Raw genomic sequence first — 12,516 nt, forward strand, 5'->3', positions numbered from 1 at the left:
TTTTAAGAACTGTTGATTGAAAGGTTCTTCCAAAAATGGTTCTTCTATAGCCCCATTCACACAGAGATTCAGGAAAATACACGGATAAAGTGACCCGGGATTTGACCCGGATTCGTTTGATTTTGGTTCATTCACACTGCCAGTGATTTTCACTGTGTTCACACACAACCCGTAAAAATCTCGTAAAGACACGTGACATCGGTATAGTTTGCTTATGACCTCGGTGTGCATTTTTTCCTCTGATTCGATCATAAACTAGCGCATTACGTACCGTTTCACTAGCCTGCTTTCACTTCACTTCAGCGTCATCATTGCGATACGGCATTGATTACGGCTTTTGTTCACACAGCGTGCGTTCCAGGACTGATCCCGGCAATGTTACTAGGTCCCAACCCGGCATCGATCCCGGGTCGTGTTTGCGTTCACACAGAAGGTGTTCTGGCAATTTCCCGGCAATTTCCCGGGATCAACGCGTTGTGTGAAAGGGGCTTATAACATTGATGCCAAAACACCCATTTGGAATACGGTTGGGCGATGTCTACCAATTTGGTATCAGACGATGTCTATAGTGAAACATCGCGATGGACGATGATATTGGGGGGGGGGGGGGGGGGGGGGTCGTGGAATGAACATTTTCCACTAGATATTTTCCTCTATATCTCATCAGCTGATGTGTTTCAGACATTTAAATACATATAATTTATAGCAAAACAATACATTTATAGTCTGTAAAATACACAATGGTGTCTATGGAAGCAGCAATTTAACAAACCATTCAAATATATTTGCCGACGGTTTTTATTCATATCAGACACACAGTGTAAATATCTATAAAGTCAACTCTATTTTTCCCCCAGTTCACCGGCCACTTTCATTTATTTCGGGAGAAACTGATGAATTCACGCGCTGTAATAAATCCAGCAGACAGGAATCCAACAAACATGACGGCGCCCGCCCATCTCACGTTACAGATCAAGATCATTTATAAAGGTTTTTTACACAACAAAACAAAACTCACTTACACATATTTGAGAATCGGAATAGAAGATAGTTGATGACATGGTAAGCAAGTTTGTTAATATTCATAAATAAAAGCGCTTCATCTTTCATACTGCTATTTTGGCTGTGGTGAATCACGTACCAAGCATGAAGCGTCACCATGGAAACGCGGGGGGGGGGGGGTCCATCGGCCCAATGTTCCATTGGAACCTTTATTTTTAAAAGAGTCTTTTGTGTCAAATACTTAAATTTAACATTACTCGGTAACACTTTATTTTGATGGTCCCTTTTGAACATTCTGTTGACTATAAGTAACTTTGCAACTACATGTCAACTTATTCTAACCCTAACCCTACCAGTCTACTAATACTCTACTAATAATCTAATGAGAGTTAGTAGACATGAAGGTGCAATGTTACTTATAGACAACAGAATGTGTTAAAGGGACCATCAAAATAAAGTGAAACCAATTACTTCAACCACTCAGAAAACTATAGACTGTTACCGATAAGGTTCTATCAACATCTACAAAAAACATCTTTACACTGCAAAGGTTGAAATGGCACTTATCAAGTCAAGTCAAGTCAAGTCATCCTCATTTATATAGCGCTTTTAACAATGTGGATTGTTTCAAAGCAGCTTTACAGAGATAAACATATAATTTAAGGTAACAGAGATTTATGTTTATTTACACAAAGTGTTTAGTGCTACTCATAATTTCATAATTTAAATTGGCTTTCTTCCAATCTAGAAAAGCCAGTTGTGGATGTGAAAACTGATTCTGAGTCAACTGAAAAATAGAAATGTCTCCAAGCGTAATTAAAAAGAGTCTTTGCTTAATGAGTACTCTAGCATATTGTACTTATACCAAGAATCATATTCTTCCCGTTGCCAGTTTGTGTCTTGAGGAAAGCCTTGATATGAGGACAGGAAGGACATGTCTGGAAAGAAGCATGTAGAAATGAAATCAGTTGCACATTCAGATGCACTTTGTTTCAAAGGGCCCACATTATAATAAATCAGAGGCTATTTACACTCAGTGAAATGAGCAGTATTTTCTTTTCACTACGTTTAAATAGTAGTTAGATGCTATTTATACTTAGTGCAAATATGGTAGATATTTGCACCTTAAACATTGGTGTGCGGAGTTAGTGTAAATAGCCTTTGCCAACTAGGTGGGCGTTTTGCACTTAGTGTAAATATACACTCTATTATTATAATGGCACTCAATTAGCAGCAGGTTTTTGAAGACATCTGTGATTATTGACTATTGTACATGAATAATGAAAACAGGCACAGATCGTGAAGGTGGGTAATAAGTATTCACTCCAAATCAATTTTAGAGTCGCCCCTTGACACGGATGTGAATTAACCACAGTTCACGATTTTTCTTTAGTTTGATTTGGATTAGTATTAGAGTATAACTCAGAAGAGAACATCATTGTTTCTGTACACTTTTCAAAATAAAGATTATTTTTTTGAACCTTCAAAATCCATGGAAGCTTTCAATTGCACAAGAGGATCTTTATGGTAGAAAATAGTTATTTAGATCATTAAAATGTTCTTAACACTAAGAAAAAAATGTGTTTTGAGCGAAAAAAAAAAATTGTGACGTCACTGGTGTTTAATCTTCATTTTACAACAGCTATGGAACTTTTCTGGTTTTATAATAATTGACTACGCATTTAGGGCATATCTCATACTGATATTAATGAAAGTGTTGTTTGCTATTGAAGTTTCTTGTAGAAATCTCAATTGAATAGATGAAGTGTTTGGAGAGGGAATTTAATTGGTGGCTAATTACACTTCATTGTCAAGAACATGAAAATCCCACAACAATCACTGTCTCCTTTTCAAAATGTCTCTCAGTATCTCAAGAGTGATAGAATATAACTGTAATAAGACACACAGGTGGATAACAATATGCTGGCATTTACTCATCTGCCATTTCAATTTAAATCAAAGATGATCAGCTGTTTCTCTTTTTTTCATTCTTAATTGCCCCCCCCCCCCCACACACACACACAAACAAACAAACAAACAAACACACACACACACACTCACACGCACACACACACACACACACACACACACACACACACACACACACACACACACACACACACACACACACACACACACACACACACACCCTAACCAACATGTCAGAGCAAGCGAATCTTTGTTACATTATACTCTTTTGTATTGTCCTGGCATGTGATGACAATGTTGGTGTCTGTTCTCGTGACCTTTTCATGGCCCTGTTTGTTAGCTTTCTGGATTTTTTGTCGATATGAGGTTTTTCTATTCTGGAAAATGGATTCAAATGTTTAGGAATCATCTTAGACTGCATGGACAAATTAATCAGGCGAATAAAATGCTGTCAGGAATGAGAAACCTGCATCTAACTTAGGAAATAGCTATTAAATCATATTTCTGGTTGTGTCTTAATGAAGACTTTTGCTTATAAAACAACAACAACAACAACAACAACAACACATAAGCGCTCTTCAATATATTCCTTACAAAATGTTTCAATAAGAAATATAATGATTCTAACTCACCAGCAACACACCTGTCTAATATCTGTCTGATGTTTTACGCCGATTTATGCTTGTATTTCAGGGATAATAACTTCATCAAGGATTTTCCTCAGCTGGCCGACGGGTTAATGGTGATTCCTCTGCCGGTGGAAGAACAGTGTCGAGGAGTTTTGTCAGAGCCTCTGCCCAATCTGCAGCTGCTCTCAGGTGAATCTTCATCGTCAGCTCATTTATCACGTCCTCTGAGGGATCAGGGCTTTAAACGCATCCTATTTACACTTTCACAGGCTTTCCTCTGAGGTCCACTTATAATGTCACAAGCTAGTTATATAAACAATTGTTAAGAGAAGATGTCTGTGACTCCTTTTTAGGCCTATTAATTCATACAGGCTTGGCATCTCTAGTTTTTAATAAGATGGATGGTGAAAACAAACAAGACTGTATGTGATTAGTTTTATAGTTCTAAAACAGATGGCTTCTGTATTGCTGTCATTTTTACAACTCTGATTTGCACAGAATGGGAAAAAAGGTTAAAGTCAGCATGAGTTGCGATCAGGGGCATCACTAGGCTTTTCATTTTAGGGTGGCTAAGGCCCCAATGAGAGAATGATTTAAAAAAATATATATATATAAAAAAAGGTAACACTTTAGTTTAGGATCTAATGCTCACTATTAACCAGTTTCATTACCATGCAAAGGCAGGGTTTTATAATCACTGTGGTCCCAAATGTGATGTAGGGCAGATAGGGGTGTTCTGGGTTTCCCCGAGAAAATTTTGATTTCAGCTTTAAAACCATGTCAGTGGGCAGCTGATTATTTTCCTCTCCTCATCAGCATCACAGTTTTTTTCTCTTTGTTTTTATCTTGCCTGTCTCTTCCCCTCCTAAAGCTGAGCTTTGACTGATATAGGCTTTTCATTTTTGTCTGTCAGTGAAGAAAGTAAACATAGGGTCAACTGATAGGTTGATTTTGCCTATGAATCATTTTCTCAGACGCGTTTATTTACTGAAGGCTACTAAAGCTTGGTAATTAAGTTTATTAAATGTATTCACAATATGTAGGCTACACATTCATAATTGATCTTATGCCTAATACTGAAGCCCCCCTAGAAAGGGCCTAGCGACGCCCCTGGTTGCGATCGTCTTTTCTTCCTTATTGTGATGTTTATTCGAATGAAACGACTTTCGGAACAAGAACAAATCTAGGGCGGGCTTGATTTTGTCTGTGGGGAATTGATTGGATGGTTGTGGTTTGCTATTGGTGGATCTCGTGTGATTGACAGGTTATAGCCCCGCCCTTGTCATCAGAGAAGAGATGCTGCAAGAGGGAGGGGAAGTTACTTTGAATCAAGATTTCGAGGAATATGAGTTTAAAACAATAATGATGTGCACAGACAAATTATAATAAATACTGCAATATTCCATAGAACAATGTCAATATTGATTTCATGGTGACTTGATGTGTCAAGGTTTACTTTTGTCCTTTTCTCACGCTCTTTTTCTCCCTTGGTAAATTATTTCGTAAATTCCTGTTTTTCATGATAAATCCCCTTTAAAATGAAACATGGCGTGAGGAACTGACAGCAATCGCAGCATCAGATCAGTGGACGGCTGCTCTCTGTCTCAATGACTATGAGAGAGGAAAACCAGTAGTGCAGAAAGCTTTCATTTCCCCCCTCATATCACTTTTGATCACAACTCCCAATTCAGAGCTGTCTTCTCATTTATTTGTTTTCACTCCAGTTCTTTCAAATGGACTCCACATAAATGTGGACTCGGATGACAAGTGGCTAATTCAATAACAGCTTGTCTTTTCCAGGACTGAGAGTGGAGAGATGTTAACGCTGATTACGGCTCTCAGTTTTTGCTGCAGCTGTTCCTAATGAGATTTAAACTATTATTGCGTCTGTCAGCGTGTGAAGATAGAAGTGTAATATGGCTGATGTGATGTTTTAAGGGTGCTGCTGTCATCTCACACCATACAAATAGGATAAGTCAAGTCAAGTCACCTTTATTTATATAGCGCTTTTTACAATAAGCAGCATGACAGTTAACTTGAAAGCGTTTTTTAAACGGGCAGGGCTTAGCCCTACTTACCTTCCCACACATCTATATACCTTACCTAACTTATCTTTACGATAAGGAATCGGATACTTTTTATAAAATTTAAATTTCTATCCCACTTAAAGGGTTAGTTCACCCAAAAATGAAAATTAAGTCATTAATTACTCACCCCCATGCTGTACCAACCCTGTAAGACCTTCGTTCATCTTCGGAACACAAATGAAGATATTTTTGATTAAATCTGAGAGGTGGATCACTGCTACATAGGCTGCCAGAGGGAATGAAACTTGACGGCCCAGAAAGTCATTAAAGAACATGTTTAAATATTCCATGTGCCTACAGTGGCTCAACTATAAGTTTATCAAGCGACGAGAATACTTTTTTCCCGGAAAAAAAAACATAATAACGACTTTATTCGACTATTCCTTTTCTTCCTTGTGGGCCTGAGACGAGAGTTCAAGAGATTTCCACGACGCATGCGCGAGAACTGAGAAGAGGACGTTCTTCTTCTAATACTTCTTGTTCAGTTCTCGCGCATGCGTCGTGGAAATCTCTTGAACTCTCGTCTCAGGCCCACAAGGAATGAAAAGGAATAGTCGAATAAAGTCGTTATTATGTTTTTTTTTTCGGGAAAAAAGTAGTCTCGTCGCTTGATAAACTTATAGTTGAGCCACTGTAGGCACATGGAATATTTAAACATGTTCTTTAATGACTTTCTGGGCCGTCAAGTTTCATTCCCTCTGGCAGCCTATGTAGCAGTGATCCACCTCTCAGATTTAATCAAAAATATCTTCATTTGTGTTCCGAAGATGAACGAAGGTCTTACGGGGTTGGTACAGCATGGGGGTGAGTAATTAATGACTTAATTTTCATTTTTGGGTGAACTAACCCTTTAACGATCCCTGTGTGCACATTTGAATGTGGGGTAACACTTTATTTCGATAGTCCACTTTAGACATTTTACTAACTATAAGTAACTTTGCAACTACATGTCAACTAACTCTCATTAGATTATTAGTCGACTGCATGCTTGATATCTGTTAACACTTTATTTTGATGGTCCCCCAACAGATATTCTACTAACTATAAGTAACTTGGCGACTACTAGTCAACTTGTTCTCCTAACCCGAACCCCAACACCTAACCATAACCTAACAGTCTACTACTGTCTACTCATACTCTATTGAGATTTAGTTGACATGTTGTTGAAAAATTACTTATAGTTAGTAGAATGTCTAAAGTGGACTATAGAAATAAAGTGTAACCGAATGTTGTTTTTAGCCATTCAAGAATTCATCTCGGCAGTTGCGTGCTGTTTTCTCTGCACAAAAAGCCACCTCTCATATAGTGCACAAATATTGAATTGAATTCTCTTTTGCATCTTTTTGCGCTTGAACAACAAAGATAAACACAACTATGTCAAAATATCCTAGTAAACACAGTCGGTTATGTCTTAAGTGAACGTAAACAGTTGAGAAAGTAAACGCATGTGTAACAGTATATTGGATCCATGCATTAGGTCTTAAAGTGACAGCAGCCTTATACATTTGCTGTCGTCTGCGTCATTACTGTAATCAAAGAACAAAAGAAAAAGAAAATCACTCTCTAATCTTGACTGAATAACTTTTGTAACTTTAATAAGGATTAATCTATATTTTATTTATAAAAAGAAAAAAATGCAGTGTTATTTTACATTTGATTTCAATTTCTGAACTTTGTTCATTGTATGTTTAATTTTTAATTTTAATTATTTGTGTATCATTAGCTTATTATTGTATTACTGACTGTTACTCATTTTTATTCCAAACATTATTAAAGAATAGTAGGCCTATAGTCTAGTTTATTAGTTAGTTGTTCTTTAGGGTGCTGGTTTTTGTTTATGGTATTCAGCTGCAACAGAATGTTTTGACAGAATAAATATGTTTGATATCTAAATGTTTGACTTTTTTTACCATATTGGAATCAAAACAGAAATCGATAATCAGAATCAGAATTTGAATTGCAAAAAATTCAACCAAACTATTGCATGCTTTTTAAAAGTTTACTTTAGTGTATTAAGAAACAGACTCTCTTTAAGTTCACTTACAGTAAGTAGCCTTTTATTTAATCAATATATAATTCAACTCAATTAATTTATTTGTATAGCACTTTTCACATTACACATTGTTTCAAAGCAGCTTTACAGAAAATGCACACATTAAAAATGAGTCCACATTACAGTTAGCCTAAAATGTATTAATTTAAACACTGTTTTAATTCAAGGCAAAAAACAATTACCTCACCGAAGAAATTAATACATGTTTGTTAACATAATAATTCTGAAATATAGAGATTAATCTGCAAGTACAGTTTAAAGATTTGAATTACACTTCGTCAAGTGCACATTACATACAATTAAGAATACTACTTTAAGCATACTACTTTAACCATACTACTTTAAGCATACTACTTTTTCAATAGGGACTCAATGAAGGATTCAGCTTTTCAGTAAATACCTCCTTGAGGAAGACCTCTTTGATTCACATGGAAACAGTTTATGTCTGAAATTTAGCTTTTTAAGTTGCCGAAGCGGGACATTATTCAACAGCATATATGTTTGTGTTACAGGAGATGCCCAGTTCAGTGAAGCCATGGGATATCCCATGATGCAACAGTGGAGAGTGCGGAGTAACCTGTATAGAGTGAAGCTTAGTGCCATCACCTTGTCCACAGGTACCATAAACAGACTAACAACAAACCTATGAATACTCTTCCTTAATGTATGTTTTTAGTGCATTTATACTTAAAGGATTAGTTCACCTCAAAATTAAACTTTCCTACTAATTTACTCAATCCAGTGCCATCCACGATATCCATGTCTTTCTTTCCTCAGTGGAAGAGAAAATAAGTTTTTTGAGGAAAACATTTTTGGATTTTTCTTCGAATACAGGTCCTTCTCAAAAAATTAGCATATTGTGATAAAGTTCATTATTTTCCATAATGTATTGATAAAAATTAAACTTTCATATATTTTAGATTCATTGCACACCAACTGAAATATTTCAGGTCTTTTATTGTTTTAATACTGATGATTTTGGCATACAGCTCATGAAAACCCAAAATTCCTATCTCAAAAAATTAGCATATTTTATCTGACCAATAAAATAAGTGTTTTTAATACAAAAAAGTCAACCTTCAAATAATTATGTTCAGTTATGCACACAATAGTCAATACTTGGTCGGGAATCCTTTTGCAGAAATGACTGCTTCAATGCAGCGTGGCATGGAGGCAATCAGCCTGTGGCACTGCTGAGGTGTTATGGAGGCCCAGGATGCTTCGATAGCGGCCTTAAGCTCATCCAGAGTGTTGGGTCTTGCGTCTCTCAACTTTCTCTTCACAATATCCCACAGATTCTCTATGGGGTTCAGGTCAGGAGAGTTGGCAGGCCAATTGAGCACACTAATACCATGGTCAGTAAACCATTTACCAGTGGTTTTGGCACTGTGAGCAGGTGCCAGGTCGTGCTGTAAAATGAAATCTTCATCTCAATGAAGCTTTTCAGCAGATGGAAGCATGAAGTGCTCCAAAATCTCCTGATAGCTAGCTGCATTGACCCTGCCCTTGATAAAACACAGTGGACCAACACCAGCAGCTGACATGGCACCCCAGACCATCACTGACTGTGGGTACTTGACACTGGACTTCAGGCATTTTGGCATTTCCTTCTCCCCAGTCTTCCTCCAGACTCTGGCACCTTGATTTCCGAATGACATGCAAAATTTGCTTTCATCCGAAAAAAGTACTTTGGACCACTGAGCAACAGTCCAGTGCTGCTTCTCTGTAGCCCAGGTCAGGCGCTTCTGCCACCTTTTCTGGTTCAAAAGTGGCTTGACCTGGGGAATGCGGCACCTGTAGCCCATTTCCTGCACACGCCTGTGCACGGTGGCTCTGGATGTTTCTACTCCAGACTCAGTCCACTGCTTCCGCAGGTCCCCCAAGGTCTGGAATCGGTCCTTCTCCACAATCTTCCTCAGGGTCCGGTCACCTCTTCACGTTGTGCAGCGTTTTTTGCCACACTTTTTCCTTCCCACAGACTTCCCACTGAGGTGCCTTGATACAGCACTCTGGGAACAGCCTATTTGTTCAGAAATGTCTTTCTGTGTCTTACCCTCTTGCTTGAGGGTGTCAATGATGGCCTTCTGGACAGCAGTCAGGTCGGCAGTCTTACCCATGATTGCGGTTTTGAGTAATGATAAAAGCCTCAGGAATCTTTTGCAGGTGTTTAGAGTTAATTAGTTGATTCTGATGATTAGGTTAATAGCTCGTTTAGAGACCCTTTTCATGATATGCTAATTTTTTGAGATAGGAATTTTGGGTTTTCATGAGCTGTATGCCAAAATCATCAGTATTAAAACAATAAAAGACCGGAAATATTTCAGTTGGTGTGCAATGAATTTAAAATATATGAAAGTTTAATTTTTATCATTACATTATGGAAAATAATGAACTTTATCACAATATGCAAATTTTTTGAGAAGGACCTGTAATGGACTTCAATGACAACCAGCGTTTTGAAGTCGAAATCAATACAGTTTCAAAGGTCTTTGAAGTGCTTCACGATCGCAGCTGAGTAGGAGGGGCTTATCTAGTGAAACGATAAGTCATTTTCAAAAAATATATATATATGTATATATATATATACTTTTTAACTACAATTGTTCGGATTTAGCTGATCTGCAACACACCAGGAACTACATCATCACGTTGAAAGTTCACACTCGGAAAAAAAAAAATAGGTTTTAAAAGATTTAAACACCCAGTATACGCACACGTGAGGACCATTTTAAACAATAATATGACACAAAGACATAAATATGTCATTCAACATACAATACAATTTGAACTATCCTCCGTCGCACAGTCGCTTTGTAAACAGTAGGGCGGTACTTCCGCCGGCGACATCGAGCGTGACCTTTCAACGTGATGACGTAGTTCCCAGCGCATTGCAGATCAGCTCAATCTGAACAATATTTATATATATATATATATATTAATTTATTTTTTGAAAATGACCTATCGTTTCGCTAGACAAGACTCTCCTCCTCAGCTGCGATCGTGCACAGCCATTGAAGAACTTCAAAGACCTTTGAAACTGCATTGATTTGGACTTCAAAACATTGGTGCTATTGAAGTCCATTTTTCAAAGAAAAATCCAGAAATCTTTTCCTCAAAAACCTTAATTTCTCCTCCACTGAGGAAAGAAAGACATGGATATTTTGGATGGCATTGGGGCGAGTAAATTATTAGGAAATTTTCATTTTGAGGTGAACTAATCCTTTAAAAGCAAAGATTACATCAAATGGTTAATTCTCATTCCAAATGTTCACATGTTTTGTTTTGTTATACATATTTTACACATAACTCATGGTTCCAGCTTTAAGGGGGTTATGAAATGTACTTTCAGATCTCTACATTATGTTTCTGGAGTTTAGCTTATGACATTTTTTGCATCAAAAAAGTATTTGTAAATAAAAATTAAAAAAAAGATTGACTCAACATAGGACATTCATTGTTTCTCTATGTGTGCTGGTGCTTTGGTCAGATTTTTCAAAGGTGCTGAAATCCCTGACGCCAGACAGCACACGGGATGAGTTGCTTGCCTTTATTCAGCAGTACGGCAGTCATTACATCTCTGAGGCGCTGTATGGTTCTGAACTCACCTGCAACATCTACTTCCCCAGCAAGAAGTCCCAGCAACAGCTCTGGCTCCAGTACCAGAAAGGTAAGAGAAGGGATAGATGGGTATCCTCACAGACAAATACAACTAAATAAATAAACCATTTCATTCCGTAGGATGTGCGCATTTACACTCCTGGGTAGGTTCTTATTTAACCTAGAACGCAAAGTCCACACTAGGGTCTTAGTAAGTACTATGATTTGTAACTATCACTGTACTTAATTCAGTTGTGCCATTTATTCTTACCACAGGACACAGATATTATCATAAGCTGTTAAGTAATCTCTTTTAAAATGTAAATTATTGTAAATGTCAGTATTAGCATAAATGTCTAACGGATTGAATTCTGTGTTGTTAAACAATAGCTTATCGATGCATATTGATTATTGTCTGCTATTTTATAACAACTGTTACTACTATTAAAAGGCTTGCCTAAATATTTAGGTTAGAAATTGCATTTAATGGTGCAATTCAATAACATTTAGTAGTGCATAAGTTGCATCTTAGTGCTTAAACTTGACTAAGTTTTAACTTAAGTACGGCTTATGCAACCGGCCCGTTCTGTGTTGAAAGTCAGATATTACACTAGTGATTCTGGACATGTGCAAAATGAGTTCATGTTCATTCAGCATACATGACCTCTTGAGTCAACACCCACCTCTGAGACAGCAAATACAAATTCAGACAGCCTACGGGTCGATACGCTGGCAATAAACCAGGGCTAGCCAACAACATTGGTTATTTAAAGCTGCAGTACTGAAGATTGCTTGGTTAAAAATAGTATGTCTCTTTGCTTTACCCCGATTTGCTTATATGATAATTACTTCAATGGATAGGCTAACTCAAAAATGCATCTGACAAATAACCCATCTAGTGGATAAAACAACAAAACTGCATGCATTTTGCAGAAGAACATTGTTTTGGTTGTGCTTTGGTCTGCGTGAATTTTCCTGATGAATATTAAAAGCTATAAATGCTTTACAATAAACTCGGTTAGAGGTCTAAATGTGGCAATTCATTTGTTCAATTATAAAAAAGAGAAAAAACTTACCTGTCGAGCAATAAAAACGTCATCTTTGTGTCGCTTTTACAACATTTCAAAACCCTCAATTCTCACACAATCTCTAAAAAAGCCAAGGCAATGTTGATTCTTGTTTTATTACAAGCTCTGTCGCGTTCTGTTTTACCAGCATA

The 12,516-nt window shown here is 37.2% G+C and overlaps 1 protein-coding gene across 1 annotated transcript in view; it reads left to right on the top strand.

Moving 5' to 3' along the window:
- Positions 1-3,654: 3,654 nt before the first annotated feature.
- LOC143706076 (astrotactin-2-like) overlaps positions 3,655-12,516 on the top strand; it is a 79,502-nt gene continuing 70,640 nt past the window's right edge. The window contains exons 1-3 of the mRNA XM_077197624.1: positions 3,655-3,749; positions 8,213-8,317; positions 11,188-11,367. Coding sequence (XP_077053739.1) covers positions 3,671-3,749; positions 8,213-8,317; positions 11,188-11,367 — 364 coding nt within the window. The 5' untranslated portion in view covers positions 3,655-3,670. The remainder of the gene's footprint in view (positions 3,750-8,212; positions 8,318-11,187; positions 11,368-12,516) is intronic.

The sequence above is a fragment of the Siphateles boraxobius genome, unplaced genomic scaffold (genome assembly GCF_051911475.1).
Source record: "Siphateles boraxobius isolate OS27281-9 unplaced genomic scaffold, OSU_SipBor_1 406, whole genome shotgun sequence".
NCBI lineage: Eukaryota > Metazoa > Chordata > Actinopteri > Cypriniformes > Leuciscidae > Siphateles > Siphateles boraxobius.